Raw genomic sequence first — 21,564 nt, 5'->3', positions numbered from 1 at the left:
TAAATTAAGTCTAAAAGTATAAAAAATGAAGAAAGATTAATATTCAGGACAGAATACTGATTGGAAAGCCTCAATGTAAAGATAACAGGACTATTTTTAAAGCTGCATTTTACTTCTAGAAATGTGGGGAGAGGATTTAAAGAGACTTTCATGCTGATTACTTTAGATAAAAATACAGCCTGCTCGAAGTTAGCCAAACACACGGGTTAGCCAAGTCAATGCAATGTGTTCCAGCATACTCTGTGTCTATGGATATTCTGGAATTTAATGTAGGTACAGCTGGGAAATCTCAGAGATACCCCTTTCCAGAATTCAGCTATTGGGTTATAAAAATATTTTCACATTTCCTGCAGATGGCTGGATTATTTTCTTCACTCATAATTTTAATTCAGAATTCATTACGGACAGCTGCTGGCTCTGATAGAACCTAATTGCTCTTTTACTAGACTCAGCTGCAAGCAGTCAGATTTCCTTTCCCTTTGTAGAATATATTATATATAAACATGGGTGGGGAGAAAAATAACCAATTAACTAAATACATATGGATAAAATGACTCACTAAGAGTGCTGATCAAATAATGTATCAAACTACAGCTTAGGTCAAAGGAAATTACAGGCCTTGTAGGACATGATAATATATATATGGAAATAATTATCAGCACCAACATATTTGTAATTTGAGATAACACATGGAAAAGGCATTGCATTTGTTAAAAAAATATTACAGACAATTATTACATTTTAATGAGGGGCAGGTTATTTCGCCCAGCAAAAAGTCATCAGTCTTCAGCAGAACTGCTCAATTGAAACCATTTGTTGGCCAAATCGAAGTCAGGCCTCATTATGTCCACTGGGAAGCTTAGAAGAAAATGTGGCACAATCGTGGAACTATTTTTACTGCCTTAACTCTTATTAAAAAAAAAAAAATCCCCAGAGAATAGTTACTTTTACTCAGACTACCCAAAAAGAGTATGTCACAAAAGGAGGGAACGGAGACAGCCAGCAAAAATGTCAACGATGTGAGAACTCCCTTCCACCTCCCTCCATATAAGAAATACTGGGATCGGTTAGAATATTTTGATGGATGAACTCAAGAAAAAGTTGTAGACATGTCAAACATGAAACAACATTAAATAACACATTTTTAACCCTTTTATCCAAAAACATTTAGTGAAATAAAGAGACACATTCAAATTAAAAGTAAATAAATATCTTCTAATGTATATTATTGAAACTTTAAAAAGGAACAAGATAGTTAATACTGCCTGGTTCTGTTCTTTGAAATGTGTGTACAATCATGAATATAAGCAAAAATGTATACAGGAGTTTCTCCAGGTATCTAAAGGAATAAAGGGTAAAATAATTGGAATCCCCACAAAGCAAGGCTAAACTAGTCACTAACTGCTTGCTGCTGGAGAGGAAACTTTACTGAAATGTTGTTGACATTGGAGTTTTGTACTTCCCCCTGAAATTTCTGACATTTGCTATTGTCAGAGACAGGATACTGGCCCAGACAGAACACTGATTCTATCTAGTAATAGCATTCCCTACGTTCCTTTACAGATTTCTGACTGCTACCAGAAACAAATCTTGTCCTATGCAGTCACAGCAGCTTTTTAGGATTTCAAAAGATAATCCAGCCCTGAGTCACACCAGTGGGGAGTATAATCCCCTGAATCACAGGCTAAGTGCCAACCAAATATGGCTTTATACACATATAACAGATTTAATCAAAGAGACCAAAAGTAGGTGGTTTTTATTATTTGAACCTGCATAACAAAATATTCCTATTACTTGTTATTTATATGTTTTTGAATTTTAATAATGTTTTCAGTGATAATTTCTGAGTTTTAATGCTTCTAAACTATAGAAGCATATACTATACATACAGCAACTGCAGTTCAGATATTAGAAAGGGCTTGTTTGCTGTGAAGAACTGGTTTCTAACTGAAGACAAAACCTGAAAGTGGATCAGCATCAGTTTGCTTGTCTTTGACACCTCATGGGGGATTTACAGATAATATAACATAGTATCTTCCTACTCTAAGAAAAAATTCTATCAGGGCAAATTTTATAGGACCCTCCACACCACCACATTAACTATGGTATGCTAGTTCTTATCATGTTCATACTCCCAGGTTTTCATAAGCAAGTGCCTAAATTGAGGAAAACAAAAATAGCTAAGCTAATAAAAACACTCTTAAGTTAAAGGGTGAGTTGGGGAATAGTATCTTTGCTACCCAGATGATTCTAACTAGTGACGCTCAAACTGGAAACAGAAAAGAAAATCAAGCTTTACCCATCCATCACTCTCTCTATCAGCATACAGATGGAGATGCTACCTCTTGTCTGTATACTCGTATGAACATAGTCCAGTAATTACATAAGAGCTCTTGCATATTCAGCATAAAATAGCCAGGGTCTTCAACTGTAAGGTTTCTGTAATCTGCATTTTCATGACCTTGAAAGTTTTTATGATGAAAATATGAAGACAAATCCAAACTCTCCTCTACTTGTAACACATTCTGTCCAGCTGTGTAATACTATTCATTACAAAATTACCAAGGAGTGTCTTGCTATACCAATTTCTTCCATTTAGCCTTTATCAACTTTTTTCTATACTCTTTCTCATTTTCCAGAAGATTCTGCAATTCCAAAAATTTATCAAAGACATAGAAACGATCCAAAATTTTCTAAATCAAGTGAATCCAGTTCCACTTACTTAAACAGAGTTCAAGCCAAGGCATACACACTGCAAGCCTCATCCTCTATATATTGAAATTAAATAACTTCTAAGGATAAAGATATGTGTAGAACTGAAACTACTTTCTCTGATTGCATGGTCTGAGTTGGTGAAACTATATAATACAGATGAAATATAAGGAAAAGCATGTACATTAACTCATTCCTATATTTTTATATTAAGAGGAACTAAATATCCTAAGTAGGATCACCAGCTAGACATCTTTTCAATATGTGATTTTTATAACAATCTTATTCCTCTCTGTTTTCTATTACTGAACAACGAATATGAGGAAAAACAATACTTATGAGATGTGAAGTGATCCACAGCTAACAGCTGAAGATTAAACAGTGTTATAGTGTTTTTGTGCATGGATGATAACCAGCACAGTTTAATACACAGGAGCAACTCAATAACTTCTGGACAAAGACATGTGGTTAAGGCAGAGAAAATTTAGAATATTTATGATATTAAAATATTTGTCTGTAGAATCTGCTTTCTATTTTTTTCCTTCTCTTCTCTGTTGCTCACTTCATAAGTTTCTCCATTCCAAACTTTCCTTTGCCTATTATAAGCAATTTAACACTTTTATCAATTTTTTTCTCTCCACATCTGGACTGATCCTTATTCTGTGGACCCCTCTTAAGTATATTCCAGCTGTGTCCTTCAATTCCATTGTTTTCTCAAACTTATTTTATTGTTGATATCACACTGCTGAACCATTTAATGGAATATGTTCCTACCTTTCTTAGTATTTCTTCTGAAATAAGATTGTAATTCTAATAGTAATTGTTATTCTAGTTTTTGGCAAGCATCTCCTTTTACTTCCCTCTACTAGTTGCTGGTTTTCACTGAGATAGTTTTCTGTTCTTGACAAACTTCTTGTTTTTTGTTTGTTCCTTTCCTGGCCCATAGTCTGACTCGGCATCCTTTTTAATATTCCTCTTCTCCTTGTTCTGTATCTTGTCTGTCATTGTCTCCCATTTTGTGTTCAGGACTACCTAAATCCCTTTAAATTAAAATGCTTTCACTGACTTTTCTTCTCTAGAGCTTTCATCTGTTCAAGGAAGTTAGGAAGGGTCCTGGATTGTTCTCAGAAGAAGGAAAGAGAAGAGATGAGGAAGATTCTAGTATTTTTCAATCTTACTTGTGTTGTTTCTGAATAGGTACTGGGGAGGTTTTTTAACCCACCGTGAAAAAGGATAGGCAGTTATCTGCAACCTACTCACTGCAAGGATTAAAAAATGAGCACTTGTAAGGCCTATGGCAAAAGAAACAGTTCAAACTACACAGAAGTGAAGTAAAGCAATCCACTGGAAAATCATTGCCTTTGATAAGTATATTTTTTTTCTTAAATATTCTATTTTTTATTCACAAACACTAAACAAGAATTCTACTTTAGGAAATAGAATATCATATGGTGTTTTGTTATTTTTTGAAAATTATCTTGTTTTTCACTCTGCTAACTGGTTATGTTAGAGTAGCCAGACACAGATTTACTGAAAATAGTCACATTCCTCCAAATATCCAAGTTTTTCTGTTAGCAATAGCAGCATTAACAGTACTTGCCAAAGCTTGAAAAAGGGTCTTAGAGATATGCCCCTTGGTGCTGGTATTAAAAGAAGGACTCAAACATATGGGATTGCACTAACATGTTAAGCTTTTAGGTAGTGTTACTGAACCAACAACTAAAGTTTCTGTGATGTTTTGAAAACATAGTGGCATAAAATTCCAAACACCCTCCAGTACTGGTTTATTGTGATCTGATTAGCACCTGTTTGCCTGCACTAATCCAACTTCAAACAAAAATGCATTTTCCCTACTATCATTAGACCACAAGTTAGTGTCTCACCAATGCAGAATCCTAGGATTTAATCCTGCATTTTTTCATTAAAGAAACAATTTTTTCTTTATCAGCTCTGCAAATTAAGGCAAGTCATGCAGAAAAACAAGTGGGATTGTGGTATTATTCAACTGCTGTGGAAAGGGACTGAAAGGGTAATCTTAAAATATAACTGTAAATTAAAAAAAACTCTATGTGCATCAACTATTTCAACCACCACAGAAAAATTTTCAGACAAGTTACTCTAAATAAGCCAATCAAGAATTGAAGACTTGTTTTATTTAAGTAAAGTATCTACAAATAGGATGGGAGTGCAAAATTTCATTTGTGGATGATTTTTTTTTTTTGCATTCATTTTTAATTTATCTGTTTTTCTCTTCAAAATTACACACAGAGAATAAGAATCATGGAACATTTACCCCAGCCTTGACCAAGGCTCTACTGAACTATCTTCCCTGGTAGATACAGACAGAAAACTTTATCTTTTTTCTTGGGAAAAAAGTATAGTGGAATTATGCATTTATGTTAAGACAACTACACAATTCATGGAAGTAGTCCTTACAAAATATCTGATTACTCAAATTAAAAAATTTGCATTTAGATTAGGCCTTGATGTTTCCCTTGGTGCTACATAATTCTTTCAGAAAGGATCTATTTTTTTTCCCATTAAAATTAACATACATGTGAATATATTTTAAATACCTTTTCCACTAAAAATCCTTCCAACTTTTCTGCACAAGTGTGCTGGTTTTGGCTGGGATTTTCTTCACAGACTTCTTGCCTCAGTTTCAGTGTGTGGTGCAGCTCAAGGAAGGTAGGGGTGCATGGAAGGTTGGGAGGAGACACAGGTGACTCAAACTGACCAAAAGGGATATTCCAGACCATATGGAATCATGCTTAAAATAGAAAGAGGGGGGGGAAAGGAAGGAAAGGGGAGACTTTTGGAATGATGGTATTTGTCTTCCCAAGTTATCATTATGTGTGATGCAGCCCTGCTCTCATGGAAATGGCTGAACACCTGCCTGATCACTGGAAGCACTGAGTAAATGACTGAATTCCTTGTTTTGCTTTGCTTGTGTGTGCAGCTTTTGCTTTCCCTACTAAACTGCTTTTATCTCAACCTATGAGTTTTCCAGCTTTTACTGTTCTGATTCACTTCCAAATCCCACTGTATGGGAATTAGCAAGCAGTTGTGTGGGGCTTGGCTGCTGGCTAAGGTTAAACCACAACAACAAGTAAAAGCTTTGACTGGTAGAATGTCCTTATGGAATTCTCAACATGTTTTGACTTCTGTATTGGATTCAAATTCAATACTGTACAGGCATTCAAACTGTTATCAAAAGTAGATTTCTAAATGACAAAGATGCCTATTGCATATACATTAGTAATTAATAATTACCAATGTTTTGGAAATTGTGATCATGTAATTCTGTATTTCTTTTCTATTATCGCACCAATATTATTAAAAAGATTTCCATTTGCATATCTTTGACATACATTTATCAGAAATCATCAAGTTTAGTAATATAGAATGGTAGTATGTACATTCTCAGTTAATTTCACTCAATAGAACTATACTTTTTTTGTCACTCTTATGTGAATATGGGGTATTCAAGTATCTACAGGGTGGGCTCTTCAGAAGTAAGGTGTTTTCAGCTCAGACTTCTTCCCGTTGTAATTATTAAATAAATTCTTCACACATTCAAAAACCAGTTCCTAGAACAGGATATTAAAATAGCTTACCAACAAATGAAGCTTTGATACAAACTTGTCTGGGGTCACTTGTGAACTGGGTCTCCATCTACTTTGATTTTCCATTGGACATTTAGTTGTACCCCAAAACCATGGAGCAAACTAGAAAAAACATTTAATTCCTCAACATGAAATAGACTGAAAGGCAACTGCTAGTCATTATAAAGGCAGATGGGTAAAAACGCAGTAAGGAAAAGCTTGGGCTAAATCTTTCACTTGCAATATAAACCTATATATTCAGAATAAAACAGGGGTTACTCTATAAGGATTAAAACACAGACAGGTGTTCCTTGCATTCTGGTGTTCTTCACCCACACAGGGTGAGAAATAAATTCTCCCTGTACAGTTGGTAGCTTTGTTTTTCAGTTTCTATGTTTTAAAAGCTTGCAGAAAAAGGCTTCTACAGGTTCTTCAAGACTACTCTTTCTTTTCATCAAACACATTTTGAAAGGCAACTCCCATTCTGTTTATACTTCTGTAATGTGATTATTAGAATTTCTTGAGCTCTGATAGTTTGGTAGGTACTGGAAGAAATATAAAATAAGGTATTAGTGATGTCTCAGATGGCTTAAAAACTCAGATTACTCCTTCAATGAGATATTGTTGAAAAGACTGTCTAATATAGGCAAAGGATATAAGATATAGTTTTGTATTATATTGTTAGGCTCTAGTTAGAAAAGTCTTAAGTACTTTTTAAATCAGGATGATGAAAAGAGGGAATTTAATGAAAAGGGATTTAGGTAGTCCTGAACACAAAATGGGAGACAATGACAGACAAGATACAGAACAAGGAGAAGAGGAATATTAAAAAGGATGCCGAGTCAGACTATGGGCCAGGAAAGGAACAAACAAAAAACAAGAAGTTTGTCAAGAACAGAAAACTATCTCAGTGAAAACCAGCAACTAGTAGAGGGAAGTAAAAGGAGATGCTTGCCAAAAACTAGAATAACAATTACTATTAGAATTACAATCTTATTTCAGAAGAAATACTAAGAAAGGTAGGAACATATTCCATTAAATGGTTCAGCAGTGTGATATCAACAATAAAATAAGTTTGAGAAAACAATGGAATTGAAGGACACAGCTGGAATATACTTAAGAGGGGTCCACAGAATAAGGATCAGTCCAGATGTGGAGAGAAAAAAATTGATAAAAGTGTTAAATTGCTTATAATAGGCAAAGGAAAGTTTGGAATGGAGAAACTTATGAAGTGAGCAACAGAGAAGAGAAGGAAAAAAATAGAAAGCAGATTCTAATTAAAAACCAAGTAATGTACAGGGTTTGTACTTAGCTGTTTTAAATTATTTTTTATGAGCTTGAAATTTCCCCAAATGGGAAGAATTTTTATATTGCTGTATGAAAGACATATCCTTTATCCTAAAAATACTGTGGTGATGCTCTATAGTTGTTCCTCTTTTGATTTTTTAAACCAATTTAATAACCATAGAATCACAGAATAACCTGAGTTGGAAGGGACCCACAAAGATCATTGAAGTCTGACTCCTGTCCCTGCACAAGACAGCCCCAAGAAAATAATGTTGAATTTAAATATATATTTCTGAATATAATGTTCCTACAGTATGCCTGAAAAGTGACACTCACATTTACATTACTATTGTGATAAACACTTTAGTAACTTCTTGTTAGTCTATCAGTGGGATAGTAAACACATTACACTGAGGAGTTAATTAGTATATTAATAAACTTTGGACTGTTCAGAATACTTGATGCTACATGTCCAGCCTGTTTTATTAAAGAGATATAAATTTTTAAATTTTTCAGAAACCTGGTTACATTAATTCTGCTCATAGACAAATTGTTAGGAGTCAAATTTAAAATCCTTACTAAAATAATAGGATATATGAAAGTCTGTTTTTTAGAGGTGAGGTTGTATGAAGTGAATGAAATCTTAATGTCTTAAGTAACTATACATAAGGCAAGAAGCTTATATATAGCAGGTTATGCTTATTGCAGATAAATTATTGATAAATACATTAATAGGAATCTGGAATAAAATCATACTACCTAAATTGACCACCACTTTCAATGAAATCTGCATGCAAAACTAGTGACAAAGAGAAAATAATTTCCTTGTACTTAATCAGTACAACTGAGTGATAACAAACAATGCATTTTATTTCATCTTTTCCAATGACTAGCCATAAAAACTCATTTAATCTGTCTATTTTTGCATTGTGGTAATTTAGGCTATTATATTAAGAGATTTTCCAGAGTGGCAAGACTAATTTCTTCTATTCATTTTGGTTTTGATGTAGAGAATAGCATCTTCACTGTTGAGCAGCTTTGGAAGTAGTCTGTATATGGATCAAGATAAATAAAATGTATCTGAGGAAATCTAAAATACTAGACAATTAATAAAATGTTTTAAGACCCTGTGAATGCAGGGTCTTCATTCAAGGAACACTCAGAAAACTTTATGAATATATTTGTGTTGTTATTCGTAATTATTTGACATTTTTTAATCCTGGTGTTTCAATAAACATAATCTCTCTTCCGTGTCTTATGGTATTTTGTAAACAGTCTGTGTCTTTCAACATTTAAGTTCTGCTTATTTTGTTTTCTTGTTGAATTTATTTTTCCATCTTGTTTACAGGACACTCTTTCAATGATTTTAAAAGTGTTTAAATCATCAGATTCCACGTCTGGGTTATCAATATGTTAAGAAGTCAGAACTAGACATGGTGGTATGCTGTAATTACTATTCCTCAGGTTTTGGATGAAAAAAAAGCAAGACAATTTTCAAATATGCTAAGTATTTGTAACATCAGAGATTCATTTGTAATAACTCTCAGCTTTACTAATTGAAGGTATTCCAAAATTAAGTTCAGAAGAAAAAGTGATTTTAGGAACTTGCTTTGAAAAGGGCTACATGCAAGCTATACAACATATGAAAATATAGCCGTGGAATGAGGAAACATATCTTGGAGTTTATTTCCATCAGAATTGGTACATATGTTCTGATAATGTCCTTATCAACATGATTATAAAGCTTTCTCAAAGATCTGTTCAGCAAATTCCAAAGAAGCCATATCTCTTCCTCTTTGTTTTCCTTAGTCCCAACACACAAAAAGCAGCTGACTTTTTTTCTTCCAGTTTTATTAATTCATACCTTATAATGTCAGAAGAAGTATGCTACTTTGCAAAAAAGCATGGTGCATTGATTTCTCTAGAACTGGGTCCACCTTGTTCTCCAGGTACATCCATTGCATTTTCAGCTCCTCAAAGCACTAAACTGAAGATTCAACCTTGAATACAGATTCAGGTCTTACCTGACTTTATCTGTCTTAATTCTCATGTTTATTACTTTCTCACACAATATAAGTAATAATAATTTCAAAAACTGTCTCATTGCTTAAACCACACTTTTTTTCAACACTTAGGCTCTTAAATCCAATACTATCCTTTTCCTTTTTCACATCACATTCTGAATGCCATTCTGATTTGCATTCTCCCTGCAGACATTCTCTCTGGAGATCTTTTGATGTACTAAAATTAAATTAATTTTGCATAGACCAAATAAAATAATTCTAGCCTACCCAAGCTGTATGGCAGTGCCATACTCAAGTTCTTGATTTGCAATATAACCACCTTCTTCTTTGACAGACTCAGAAGTCTATTTGAAAGAAAATCATACTTTCATCTGCAATAAAACAGAAAGCAATAACCTTGATATACCATGCTTTGAAGAAACTTCTGGGCTTACCTGCAATGCACAACCATAGGTCCAGCATCAGGTGGGTTGCAAGTCTTGACTCGTCGCAAAAAAGCTAAGAATGGTGTTGGGTGTTCTGGGACACCATGGTCAGGCCAGGCAGTGAACTGGAATTGCCTCACTTCCCTTTTCTCACTTGAGCCGTTCTATGAAATTTAAAAGTTTCATGACAAAACTGATACTTGAGATGATATCAGCACTTTTTAGTGAAACAACTGCAAAAGCATATATACCAGTGAAAATTGTTTAAATATTTGGGGCCAGCAAGAAAAAGAACTCTGGCTATGGAGGAAAATCCAAATTACAGCTTCAAACAATGTAAGATCTTTTAACTGTGCTGGATACTTGTGCACCACAAGTGCCATAGACTTAGTATTCAGGTTTTTAATGGTGAGACTCTGCATTAACTTACAAAACTTCATGTTATCAGGAACATGTACTCTGCAGAAGTCTCAACATTCAGCACTGTTAGAAGGAAACAAGGAGAAGGCTAGAAAGGAGGGGAAGTGGAGAAAGAGAATAAGGAAGTAAGGGGAAAAGCCACATAGATAAGGCAGGAAGCAAAAGGAAGAAGGAGGACAAGGTGACAAGAGGGAGGCTGGTGATAGAAAGGAAGGAATGAGACATGAGGGAAAAAATTGCCAGCCTTTCAATTTAAAAGTATATAGTAAGTATATATAAGTATATATACCTTGTGAAGTGCAAATGTACGAACACAGTATGTTGCCAATTCAACAGTATCTAAAAGGGTCACTTGAATTAATCCATATGTTTCTGTGCCTCTGCTTGGCCAGTATTGATCACACTTCACCTGCAGTGAAAAACATGTTATCATTTAATACGTTTAGTGCTGAAATTTATTACCTATCTGACTGTATATCACCACAGGCTTCAAAAGTATGTGGAGATAGAGTGGCCAACTTCCCACACAAGAAATTTATTTTATCATCCACAAGAACTTCTCTTCTGTAGTAGTAGTAGATTATATAATGTCTTCCTCCATAATGGGCAAGTTCAGTAAGACAGATAATTGGAAAATGCTTACAAGAATAGATACACTGAAGAAAAAACAATTTATAGTAGCTTAAAGTATGACCTATATCTTCACTTTTCACAGTCCATAATTTAATAACAGTACTAATCACTTCAACATAGGTGGAACATTTTTAAAATATTTGCCATATTTACATTAGTCCCCAAACTTTTAAACTACTGCTTGATGTTAATATTCATTATGTATGGAAATAGGTCAGTACAAACAAGTATTTTTTTAGAAATCATTTCAGTACACTGATAAATGAAAGAGCATCACAACTATTATGTGGACTGGGAGAAAAAACATTCCGAGATCAGTTCTCATCAGAGAAGAAGCATGTAATGAAATTGGGACCACAGGCATTTAAAAAACATGGCTTGGTGGAGAGTTTATCCATCAAATTTTGAAATACATAGAACATTTAATTCAGAGGAATCTTAATTTTAAGGTACCACAGTCTAGAATGCTAAAAAAATACAATAATTCTGTGTAAGATGACACATAAGAGAATCATATTTTTGTCAGCATTGCTAAGGGTCAATAATTTTTTTCAGTTAAAAAGGGTATTTACAATGACAACTGTTAAGAAAACAGAAATGCTGAATCCCTAAACCCACCAAAAAATGTAGTACAAAGCAGTGTGGCAGTCATGTAATTTAAAACATGTTACTTTCAGTGGCTGATGGGTGAAACAGAGTTAATCTTTATTCTATTTATAGCCCTGCCTACACTACAGAAAAGAAGTTTAAACTGAGTCCAGTAATAACACATTGTTTTTTAAAATAATTGTCCTCATAAATCACTCCAAGCCAGACTCACAGGCAATTCAATGAGAATACACTAAAGGTAACAAACAACAAAAGCAGAATATTGCACAATATTTCCAGTAAAAATTGTGAATTGTTATGCTAATCCCCGACAAAAACTGATTATTTCCCCAAAACAGAAAACTAATATATGCATCTTTGAAACTCGTGTGTTCTCCAGGTTCTTCATTCTGCACTTATTGAAAAAAGACTTGGTATGCTCTCCAAGTCTCCAGACACAAATAGCTTTTGTTCACAGATCACTTTCTTTTGAGGCTCAGAGGTCACAGATCATTAATGGCTCACAAATCACAGTCTGGGAACAAGTAATCTAGATAGAGAGGAAAAAATTCTAGCCACTGAAGTAGGGGATAAGAATTCATTAGTGGCAAAGTAAAGGGAAACAATTTTTTACAGGAAATGATAATTTAATTTAGTGATATGGAATTGCAACAAAGTAAATAAAAATGTTTACTGATACTGCATTAAAAAAATGTGATTGATAGTGAAAAAATTCTCTTCTTAAGTAATTAAATAATTACTTCCTGTGACATTTACTGAAAGAGTAAGAATTGCAAATAGTTCAGAAATATCCAGTATATATTTGCAAGATTCCTAGTACTTGTCCCCTTGATCATCGTAAATCAAACTGGAAAGCAAGTTTTCAATTGAGACATTTAAATACAATTATAGTAAATCTAGCTTCACTTTATAAGTAATACAGAAAGAGTGCAAAATGTCTATATTTGTTACCTGTACTTTAAACAATCAAGTTGTAGTTTATTATTTTTTTAATTCCCATGGAATAACACATTTTTTTGTGGAAAATTTTGATGCATAATTACTGTAATTTGTAATCTTAGCAACTGCAGGTTTACTCTGACTAAAACTGGGGTAATTTTGAAGGTTTTTCAAATTAATAAAAATGATTTTTTAAATTAAGAGAGAAAAGTGTACCTGTGCCTTTGCATGCCTAAATGTTATTCTCTTCTTCACCATGCAGATCTCACATATAAATGCTTATAGAAACAGTACCAGCTTACAGAAACAATTCCTGAAAAATTAAACAGCTTGCAGTTTGCTAACAAATTTTGACCAGCTTGAAAATGACAGAAAATGTTATTTTTATTTTTATTCTGTAAGCTAATATCAAGAATTTACTCAGACTTAGAAGGGTATTTTTCAGTTAAATAAAGAAAAAATAAATGTGCACTCTCCTTTTGGTGGAAATTTTGTTTTTGTTTTTGTTTTTGTTTTTGTTTTTGTTTTTGTTTTTGTTTTTGTTTTTGTTTTTGTTTTTGTTTTTTTTAATTGTACTAATTTATCTAATATAAACTTCAGTTATGGTATAATTGAGTTATACCATATCACTTTCTATAACTGAATTATACCATATCACTTTCTGTGAGAGCTACATGATGCAGAGAATTGCTGCTGAAAGTAGACAGTAAGTGCACAATAAGAAACTTGATTTGTAGTGTAGTATATATATTATTTGAAAGTAGAAACTGATGAAAATAAGTATCAATTCTTTTAGAAAGAAAATCTGATTTCAGGTTGATGTGGATTTGACCTTCTGGAAGAGAACATGATGAATAAGTTAATTGAACTACATCTTCTGTCCCTTTTGCCTATTGATTTCTCTCAGATCAAGAGGTCGTCTTCAGAGATGTGTCCTTATGTGCCTCCTACCCTTGTTTGCTCAGTGATCATAAACCTTATATTCCCAATACTCCTAACAATTTAGAGTCCTTTATCTTCCTGAGAGATCAAACAATGTTTTCTATTGGACTTCACTGGTAGCAGAGGACCAGATAAGTTAATTGGTAAGATACTAATTTCTGAGACAGAGCTCTTTCCAAATATTTTGTTCAATGTTAAGATCCCAGTCTTCAGCTCTTGAAGTGAGAGAGGTTACATATTCTATGTTGTTTTCAGAAGACAAATCTCAACCCTCTTGAGTCATCCAAAATTTAACACTAAATGTCAAGAAGTCAATTTTGAAATGTTTTGCCAAGTGTGTTCTTGCTTTAGCTTTTTTGCCTGTGTTTAATTTCTCTGTAGTAAGAGCCATTTCTCCCTTGTTTCTGTAAATTATTTGGAAAAAAAATATTGTGGCAAAGTATGGTGGTGATAATACTAGCCCTCCCCAGAGATACAATTATGGTATTTTTATTGTCACAGTTATTTTCTAATATACCTTTGATGAGCCCTCACATCATAGTATTTTTCTATCCATGCAGTTTCCATTTTCTATCCTCATCTTTTTCTTATCCATGTAGCTCCGAGTTCCAAGGGTTGATCTTTTCCCTAGTAGACTGTATTCGCCTGCACCCAGTGAGAGTTTTTCTGTGCCACTATCAGTATATAAGAACAGCTTTCACTAGTAATTATCTATTGTTCTCTTGCCTGTGACTAAAGATGGCAAGATGAATAAAGCAGACACGAGTGTGAAATAATTCATTGGTGATTTAAGAGTGGTATTTTTAAAAGAAAAATGTAACTACGAGTACTGAAAAGCATACACTTTATCACTACTTTCACTATCTCAGAATCACAGAAACACAGAATCATTAGGTTGGAATAGACCTTAAATATCATAGAATCCAGTCCATGCCCTAACATCTCAACTAAACCATGGCACTGAGTGGCACATCCAGTCTGCTTTTAAACATAGAGATGTTTAAAACACCAGAGATGGTGGCTCCACCACCTCTCCAGGCAGACCATTCCAGAATTTTATCACCCTTTCTGTAAAAAACTTTTTCCCTATATCCAACCTATATTTCCCTTGGTGCAGCTTAGGACTGTGTCCTCTGGTTCTGTCAATTGCTGCTTGGAGAAAGAGACCAACCTCCCCCTGACCACAGCCACCTTTCAGGGAGTGTAGAGAGTGATAAGGTCACCTCTGAGTCTCTTTTTCTCCAGGCTAAACAACCCCAGCTCCCTCAGCCATTCCTCACAGGGTTTGTGTTCCAAGCCCCTCACCAGCCTTGTTGCCTCCTCTGGATGTGCTCAAGGGTCTCAACGTCCTTCCCAAACTGAGGGACCAGAACTGACACAGCACTCAAGGTGTGGCCTCACCAGTGCTGAGTTCAGGGGAAGAATGACCTCCCTGCTCCTGCTGGCCACACTATTCCTAACACAGGCCAGTATGCCCTTGGCCTTCTTGGCCACCAGGGCACACTGCTGGCTCATGTGCAGTCGGCTGCTGACCAGCACCCCCAGGTCCCTTTCTGCCTGGGCAATGTCCAGCCACACCATCCCCAGCCTGCAGGATGTGATTGTGGCCAGAATGCAGGACTTGGCACTTGGACTTGTTAAACTTAATTTTATTAGACTCTGTCCATCCATCCAACCATTCCACGTCTCCCAGCAGAACCCTCCTACCCTCCAACAGATTGACAGCTTAGTGTCATCTGCAAATTTACTAATGATTCAATCCCCTCATCCCTGTCATCAATAAAGCCATTGAACAGACCCAGTCCCAGCACAGAGCCCTGAGGGACACCACTGGTGCCTGGCCCCAGCTGGATGCAGCACTGCTCACCAGCACTCTCTGGCCCGGCCATGCAGCCAGTTCTGAACCCAGCACAGAGTGCTCCTGTCCCAGCCGTGGGCTGCAGCTTCTCCAGCAGTGTGCTGTGGGAGACAGTGCCAAAGGCCTTGCTGAAGCCCAAATGATCAACATCCACAGCCTTTTCTGCATCCACCAGGCAGGTCATTTGGCCATAGAAGGAGACCAGGTTGGTCAAACATGACCTACCTTTTATAAACCCATGGGTCTGATACCCTGTCCATCCTGTAAGTGCTGTGTGATGACACTCAGTATAAACTGTGCCATAATCTTACTGGGTACAAAGGTCAGGCTGACTGGCCTAAAATTACCAGGGTCTTGCTTCCCACTCTTTTTGTGAATGGGTGTCACACTGGCCAGCTTCCAGTCATCTGGAACCTCACCAGTGAACCAGGACTGCTGGTAAATGATGGAGAGTGGCTTCACAAGCTTATCGGCCAGCTCCCTCATCACCCTGGGATGGATCCCATCTGGTCCCATGGATTTATGAATATCCAAGTGCCTCAGCAGGTCTCTGACTGCCTCCTCCTGGAAAACAGGGGGACCATTCTGCTCTCTGACACCATCACTCAACCCATGATCATAAGTTGTACAGTGCCAAAACCACTACATATGAAATCAGAGTAGCTCTCAAATGACTAAATACATTAAGAAAACTTTTTAAGTACCATAGAAGTAGATGTATATATAACTAATTGTAGGCACATTCTCTTAACTTGCCTCTCAAACATGCACATATTTTCTTTCTCTGTATTTCTTCCACTCAGACCATGCAAATCCTTTCTCTTTATGGAAGTACAAGTATTCACTGAAAGCAAAGTTGTAAAAAAATGTAAATGCATCCTTTTTCATTACAAATGAGAAGCATGAGACATTTTCAGACTTGAAGGGTTTCAGCTAAAGAGTTCCTAATATTCGTGGATATTCACACTTCAACAAGTCATAGACACTAGAGAACATGCTGCTATGCATCAAGAGAGCTGAAGGAAGTGTATTTCCATATGAACATATGAATACAAAGATTCCTGACATTCAAGGGTAGAGAAGTAATTTTCCAGTATAAAGTTCCATCATTCATGCTGAAAAGCTCCTTCAGGTGATTCTTAACAAATGAACCAGCTGCTTTAAGCCATCTAAGATTATAAGGACAAAACAAAAAAAGATCAGGAAAGAGACAGAAAATTAGGGTAAGGCAGATATATATAGCACATGATTTGCTGGAAGAACAGTGTATTAATCATGCTGACTATAGAATACAAAATATCAGTAATACATAATTTCTTGCCATGGTTCTCTTACTAAAAAGAGACTTGCAGACTGAATTTTCTATAGTATTTTCAGATGATCTTCCTTCAAAAACAGAAAAATAATAAATGTTAATAATAATTATGCAATAAGAACAGTAGTGCCAATTAGTGGCGGTGGACCCTGTCTCAAACACTATCAGGCTAATTTACTGCCACAGACATTTCAGCTAATATTTTGTCTCCAAACAGTTGTTACTCTGAAGCCATTTTCTTTTTCCAGCAATGCCTTGCCATGTAATGATTAGTCTGATTTGTCTCTAAAGCTTAAAGACATTGACAATAGTATTTGAGATTATAATGCAAAGATAAAAGAAAGAACATCAGAGTACAGACATGTTTTTTGATTTTATTTGGACAAGATTTGCTCTAGTGTCACTCATTGACTTCAGTCTAGGTCTAAATGAAAGACTAAAATATAAATTCATAGTCACAAATAAGTTTTAAATTTTGGTCTTAAGTACAGTAGCCCCAAGAAATATTCCAATAAGAATTTGGAGGCAACACAAATAAAGAATAGGCTAATCAATTAATAACAAATTTTACTCCTCTACTAAGGCTTCAAATACACCCTCATTACACCCTTACTTTCTGGAATTTCTGAGCTATGGTTAATAGGTTAACAGTTAACACTGAAAGATAATTAATTAAAGAGACTATCCCCAGAATTTTTTCATTCTGATTCTTATGAAAGAGTGTGGTATGGTTATAAAAACAAATAGAAACAGATATTGAAAGGAATATTAGGCACATTTAAAAGTGTTCTCTATCTCAATTTTCATCTTCATCTTTACAAGAAAAGAACAGTTCAAAATTGTATTGCTGATATCAATGTGAGATGTCTTTTTTGAGCTTTTTCTAACAGCAGGGAAGGCATGGTTTTAAGTAATTCATTTTGAAGGATGAGTCTGTCAAACAGTTAAGTTCAGCAAGATTTTCCAAAAACGTCTTGAAAAAGTTTAAATGAATGGACTGACTGGAAAACTGAATGTGCTGACTACTTTTTGTTTCATCCTCTTGTACTCAGGGCTGATCACTTGGTACAGCCTGAATAATCCGTTCACTGAATAAGATATTACAGGATGAAGAACATATTGAACATTTCAGCCTGCTATTCAAGTGCTGTAATGAAGATCTACTATTTTCCATAAAAGAGAACTACCTTTTCAGGATGATATGAATATTATGTAAAATATCAGTTAAACAAAAGGATCAAAAGAAAGAAACATCAGATCAAAAAATTTCTATTATTATTGTGTCTTTGGTTCACTTGAAACAGAACTAATACATGAAAAGGTGCATTGGAAGGTATTTTGTGGACCTAGAGGTCTCAGTCTGGATTTTGATTTTTGAATGCAACTTCAAGTCAAGGTAATCTTTCTATAGCTAGATGAAATTCTTTATCTCATAAATGTATTTCATACAGTTCCTGTAACATGAGCCAGAAAAATCCCCTAGCAAAAGTATTGATTAGCAACCTCAGTATCCATCTGTATCCATTAACTTCCTTAGAACACATGAAAAGCTCTGCAAATTATGCAAATGTAAACAATAATATTATTTTTCAGAGACAGCTAGAAGAACTTAAATTTTCCTGATTTGTTGCTTGCCATAGAGGACAACTGGCCTTGAGTTTTTCACCATAATCTGCTAAATAAGGAAAAGTAGGATAACTTTTTGATAAACAATACTAAATCCACTCTCTGACATTTTCAAGCCTCAAATTGCTTGACAGAACACCATGCGCTGAAGTAATACACTACAGTGGTAAACCAAACATGAACTCATCATGTGTCCAGAGAGGGTGAAGCTGGTGAAGGGTCTCTAAGTCCTATGAAGAGTGGCTGAGGATACAATGGTTGTTCAGTCTGGAGAAAAGAAGGTTCTGGGGGTACCTTATTGTGCTCTAGAACTACCTGAAAGGAGGTTGTTGGGAGGAAGGCGTCGATCTCCTTTTCCAGGCAACCAGCAACAGGAGAAGAGGAAAAGGTCTCCATCTGCAGCAGGGGAGATTCAGGTTGTATATCAGGAAAAATTTCTTCACTGAAAAAGTGGTTAAGCATTGGAACAGGCTTCCCAGGGAAGTGGGAGAGTCACCATCCTTGGAAATGTTCAAAAACGAATGGACATTTGGTACTTGGTAGAAAGTTGGATTTCATGAAGGTCTTTTCCAAACGTAATGATTCTAAGATTCTACATTCACTCAATTTTGAAAACAAATACACAGAATTTTTTATATTCTAACCCAAAATGTCAATGGGCATTTTCTACATGTGGAATAGTTCCTCTGTCTGTATTAAAAGAAGAATTTTATGAGGTAGTAGTACATGTCTTACCTCAAGCACAAAGCAAAGGAATTAAGAAAATAAATTCAAATTAGAGAGTTAGAATATGGTTTTGACTAAACAACTTGCTATACACTTGCTTCAGGAAAGTTATATTTTTATAGAAAACCATCAGTTTACCCTAACAGCTAAAAGAAAGCACACAGAATGATTACACAAAAAAATAGTGGTTGCCTTGAAAAATATTTTTGGCAATACCAGGTATTGGAGCTCAAGACCATTTCAGGCAAAACTCTGATGCAAACAGTTCTTGAAAACTTGTAAGGGTAGAGACTGCAAACAGTATCCTACAAAGCTTGCTCTATTCTTGACATTACATTTTGGAAGTCATTTAAGAGTTCAATATAAATAATCTTTGCTGCATAGCTTATTTCCTCCTCCTTAAAACTCCAAAGGCAGGGAGTTTTTTAACAGCCTTTCATATGCTGAAAGACTACTGTGGTTTCCTTCACTGTCTCATAAATAAAATAAATAAAAATAATTTTTACTATTTCTCAAGCATTTGATCATTACTGTACCCTTCTAGATTTTCTCTGATTTATCAATATCTTTTCACATGGGACATTAATTCTGTATGTTCTCAATTTCAAGTGTATACAAGCTGAAGTAACCTGACTTTAAGCCTATTTAGTGTGTAAAAGCAAAATTAACCCTACTTATAGTATGGCATTTTCACAGCTATTTTCCTGGATATCAATAGTCTGAATTTTAGTTGAGGCACCTTGGCACAGCTCTTCTACCTGAAATGTGCCTAGAAAAAGAAACTCTAAGCTTTATTGCATTAGATTCTTGCATGCATTAAGCATCTTTGACTGAGTATATTTCAGTCATAGAAACTGAGAGCTGATCATGTTCCTGTCCTTGTGCCTCTGAGAATCCTTCCATAATAAACAGTCATGACTGCGTTTTACAATTCTGACATTACAACTGGTGACTCTACCTCATAAGACGGTGTAGGAATTCTTGGACTGTAGCCATGGCATTCTCTTACAGTGAAAAAAACCCCAGTACAAACCTACACATTTTTATTTTTGTAAATCTGGTGAACACATGGTGTACTTGATTTTGTGTTCTTTTTTTCCCCCAGTTCTCTCATTCATTCTTCATGTGACTCATATCATAGCATTCAGCAAACACTAAAGAAGTGAAAATTTTGACAGACAGTACATTATTGGTACAGAAGGTATTGGTTTGCCATTAAAAGTAGGGAATTAACAATGATAAAATTGCACATTTAATTCCTCTTTAATAAAATGATACATTTATTATGAAAAAATGCCATCTGCAATGTGTCCTATCTACTATCTGCTGACTTATATGCTAACTTACCACTTGCAGCTTAAAGACATGATTTTTTTGGTTGCTACAAAGCATAGCTAAAATTTCTTTTTATATTTTCTTATATAAATATATTTCACAACTTTAAAAAACCCACATTTTTACACAGCTGTGCTGCCCAATATGAAACACTAGTGAAAGTTTTCTGCAAAAATCAATTACATTTTGCCTAAATACAATAGAATACAGGTGCACTTGGGACTGTATTGACAATTTTCTTAAATTAATTTTTAAGTGTACCTCCTGCTGACTTCTCTATTCCTTTAGTGAAAATGTCTAATTGCCACTTATTTTTGATGCAGTATTTTGATAGGTAATACCTCCAGTATTACCCAAACATACTTAGGAGGAAAGATCTGAAATTTGCTGCAGAAGCCCTGCGCAACAAATGGAAAACTAACTTCATTACAATCGCATAAAAGTCTGCTACATCCATTTCATACAGGAAAGAAAACTGCATTCATAGTTTTCTGTGTTTATTACTTACTGTGGTGCAGGTACTCTTGCTTTGTCTTAATATGAAGTCAGATAGATTAGATATCAGTTCCTACTCTGCCATCAGCAAATGAGGATTCAAGACAACTCTTAGCAACATGCACATTTTGAGAAAAAAAATGTAGTGCTTTTCCCAGACCTGCCTTAATTTTTTCCTTATCTATAGCAAGACTTAGAAATCTTAGCCTGCCAACGTCTGTTTCTAAGCTGTTTTTACTAAGGTGTCCCAATGTACAAGTGCATTTTCTACTCATTGTGCGTTTTGTCCTATTTCAACTTGAATAAACCTTCCCTGATTTAATTTATTTTATCGCCTTAAAAAAACCCAATCAATCCACTAAACAAAACAAACCCCAAAGAATTATTTTACCTACCTATTTCTACTGTCATCCATTTTCCAGTTTTATTATGCATGGAATAGTCTATAAATCTATAGCAATTTTCTTGAAATATTTGGACACAAGTGTTCTGATGCTTGACACTTGGAATAACAGGAGATCCTATTTAGTATTTCAGCAATACCAGGAAAAGTCCCTTTACCTTTTATTGTGACAGTACCATCTCTCCTGACTCTCTCAGGCATCAGTGACAA

General features: G+C 35.1%; 1 protein-coding gene across 34 annotated transcripts in view; it reads right to left on the bottom strand.

Annotated features, from left to right (window-relative positions):
• Positions 1-21,564, bottom strand: part of PTPRD (protein tyrosine phosphatase receptor type D) — a 1,154,377-nt gene that overhangs the window by 27,207 nt on the left and 1,105,606 nt on the right. For all 34 annotated transcript variants that reach the window (XM_085567659.1, XM_085567666.1, XM_085567665.1 and 31 more), the window contains 2 exons: positions 10,763-10,882; positions 10,063-10,217 (listed from right to left, as the gene is read on the bottom strand). In XM_085567659.1, coding sequence (XP_085423785.1) covers positions 10,063-10,217; positions 10,763-10,882 — 275 coding nt within the window. The remainder of the gene's footprint in view (positions 1-10,062; positions 10,218-10,762; positions 10,883-21,564) is intronic.

Source organism: Lonchura striata, chromosome Z (assembly GCF_050655825.1).
Source record: "Lonchura striata isolate lonStrDom1 chromosome Z, ASM5065582v1, whole genome shotgun sequence".
NCBI lineage: Eukaryota > Metazoa > Chordata > Aves > Passeriformes > Estrildidae > Lonchura > Lonchura striata.
Note: the sequence above shows the minus strand (reverse complement) of the source record. Positions and strands in the feature narration are given on the sequence as shown.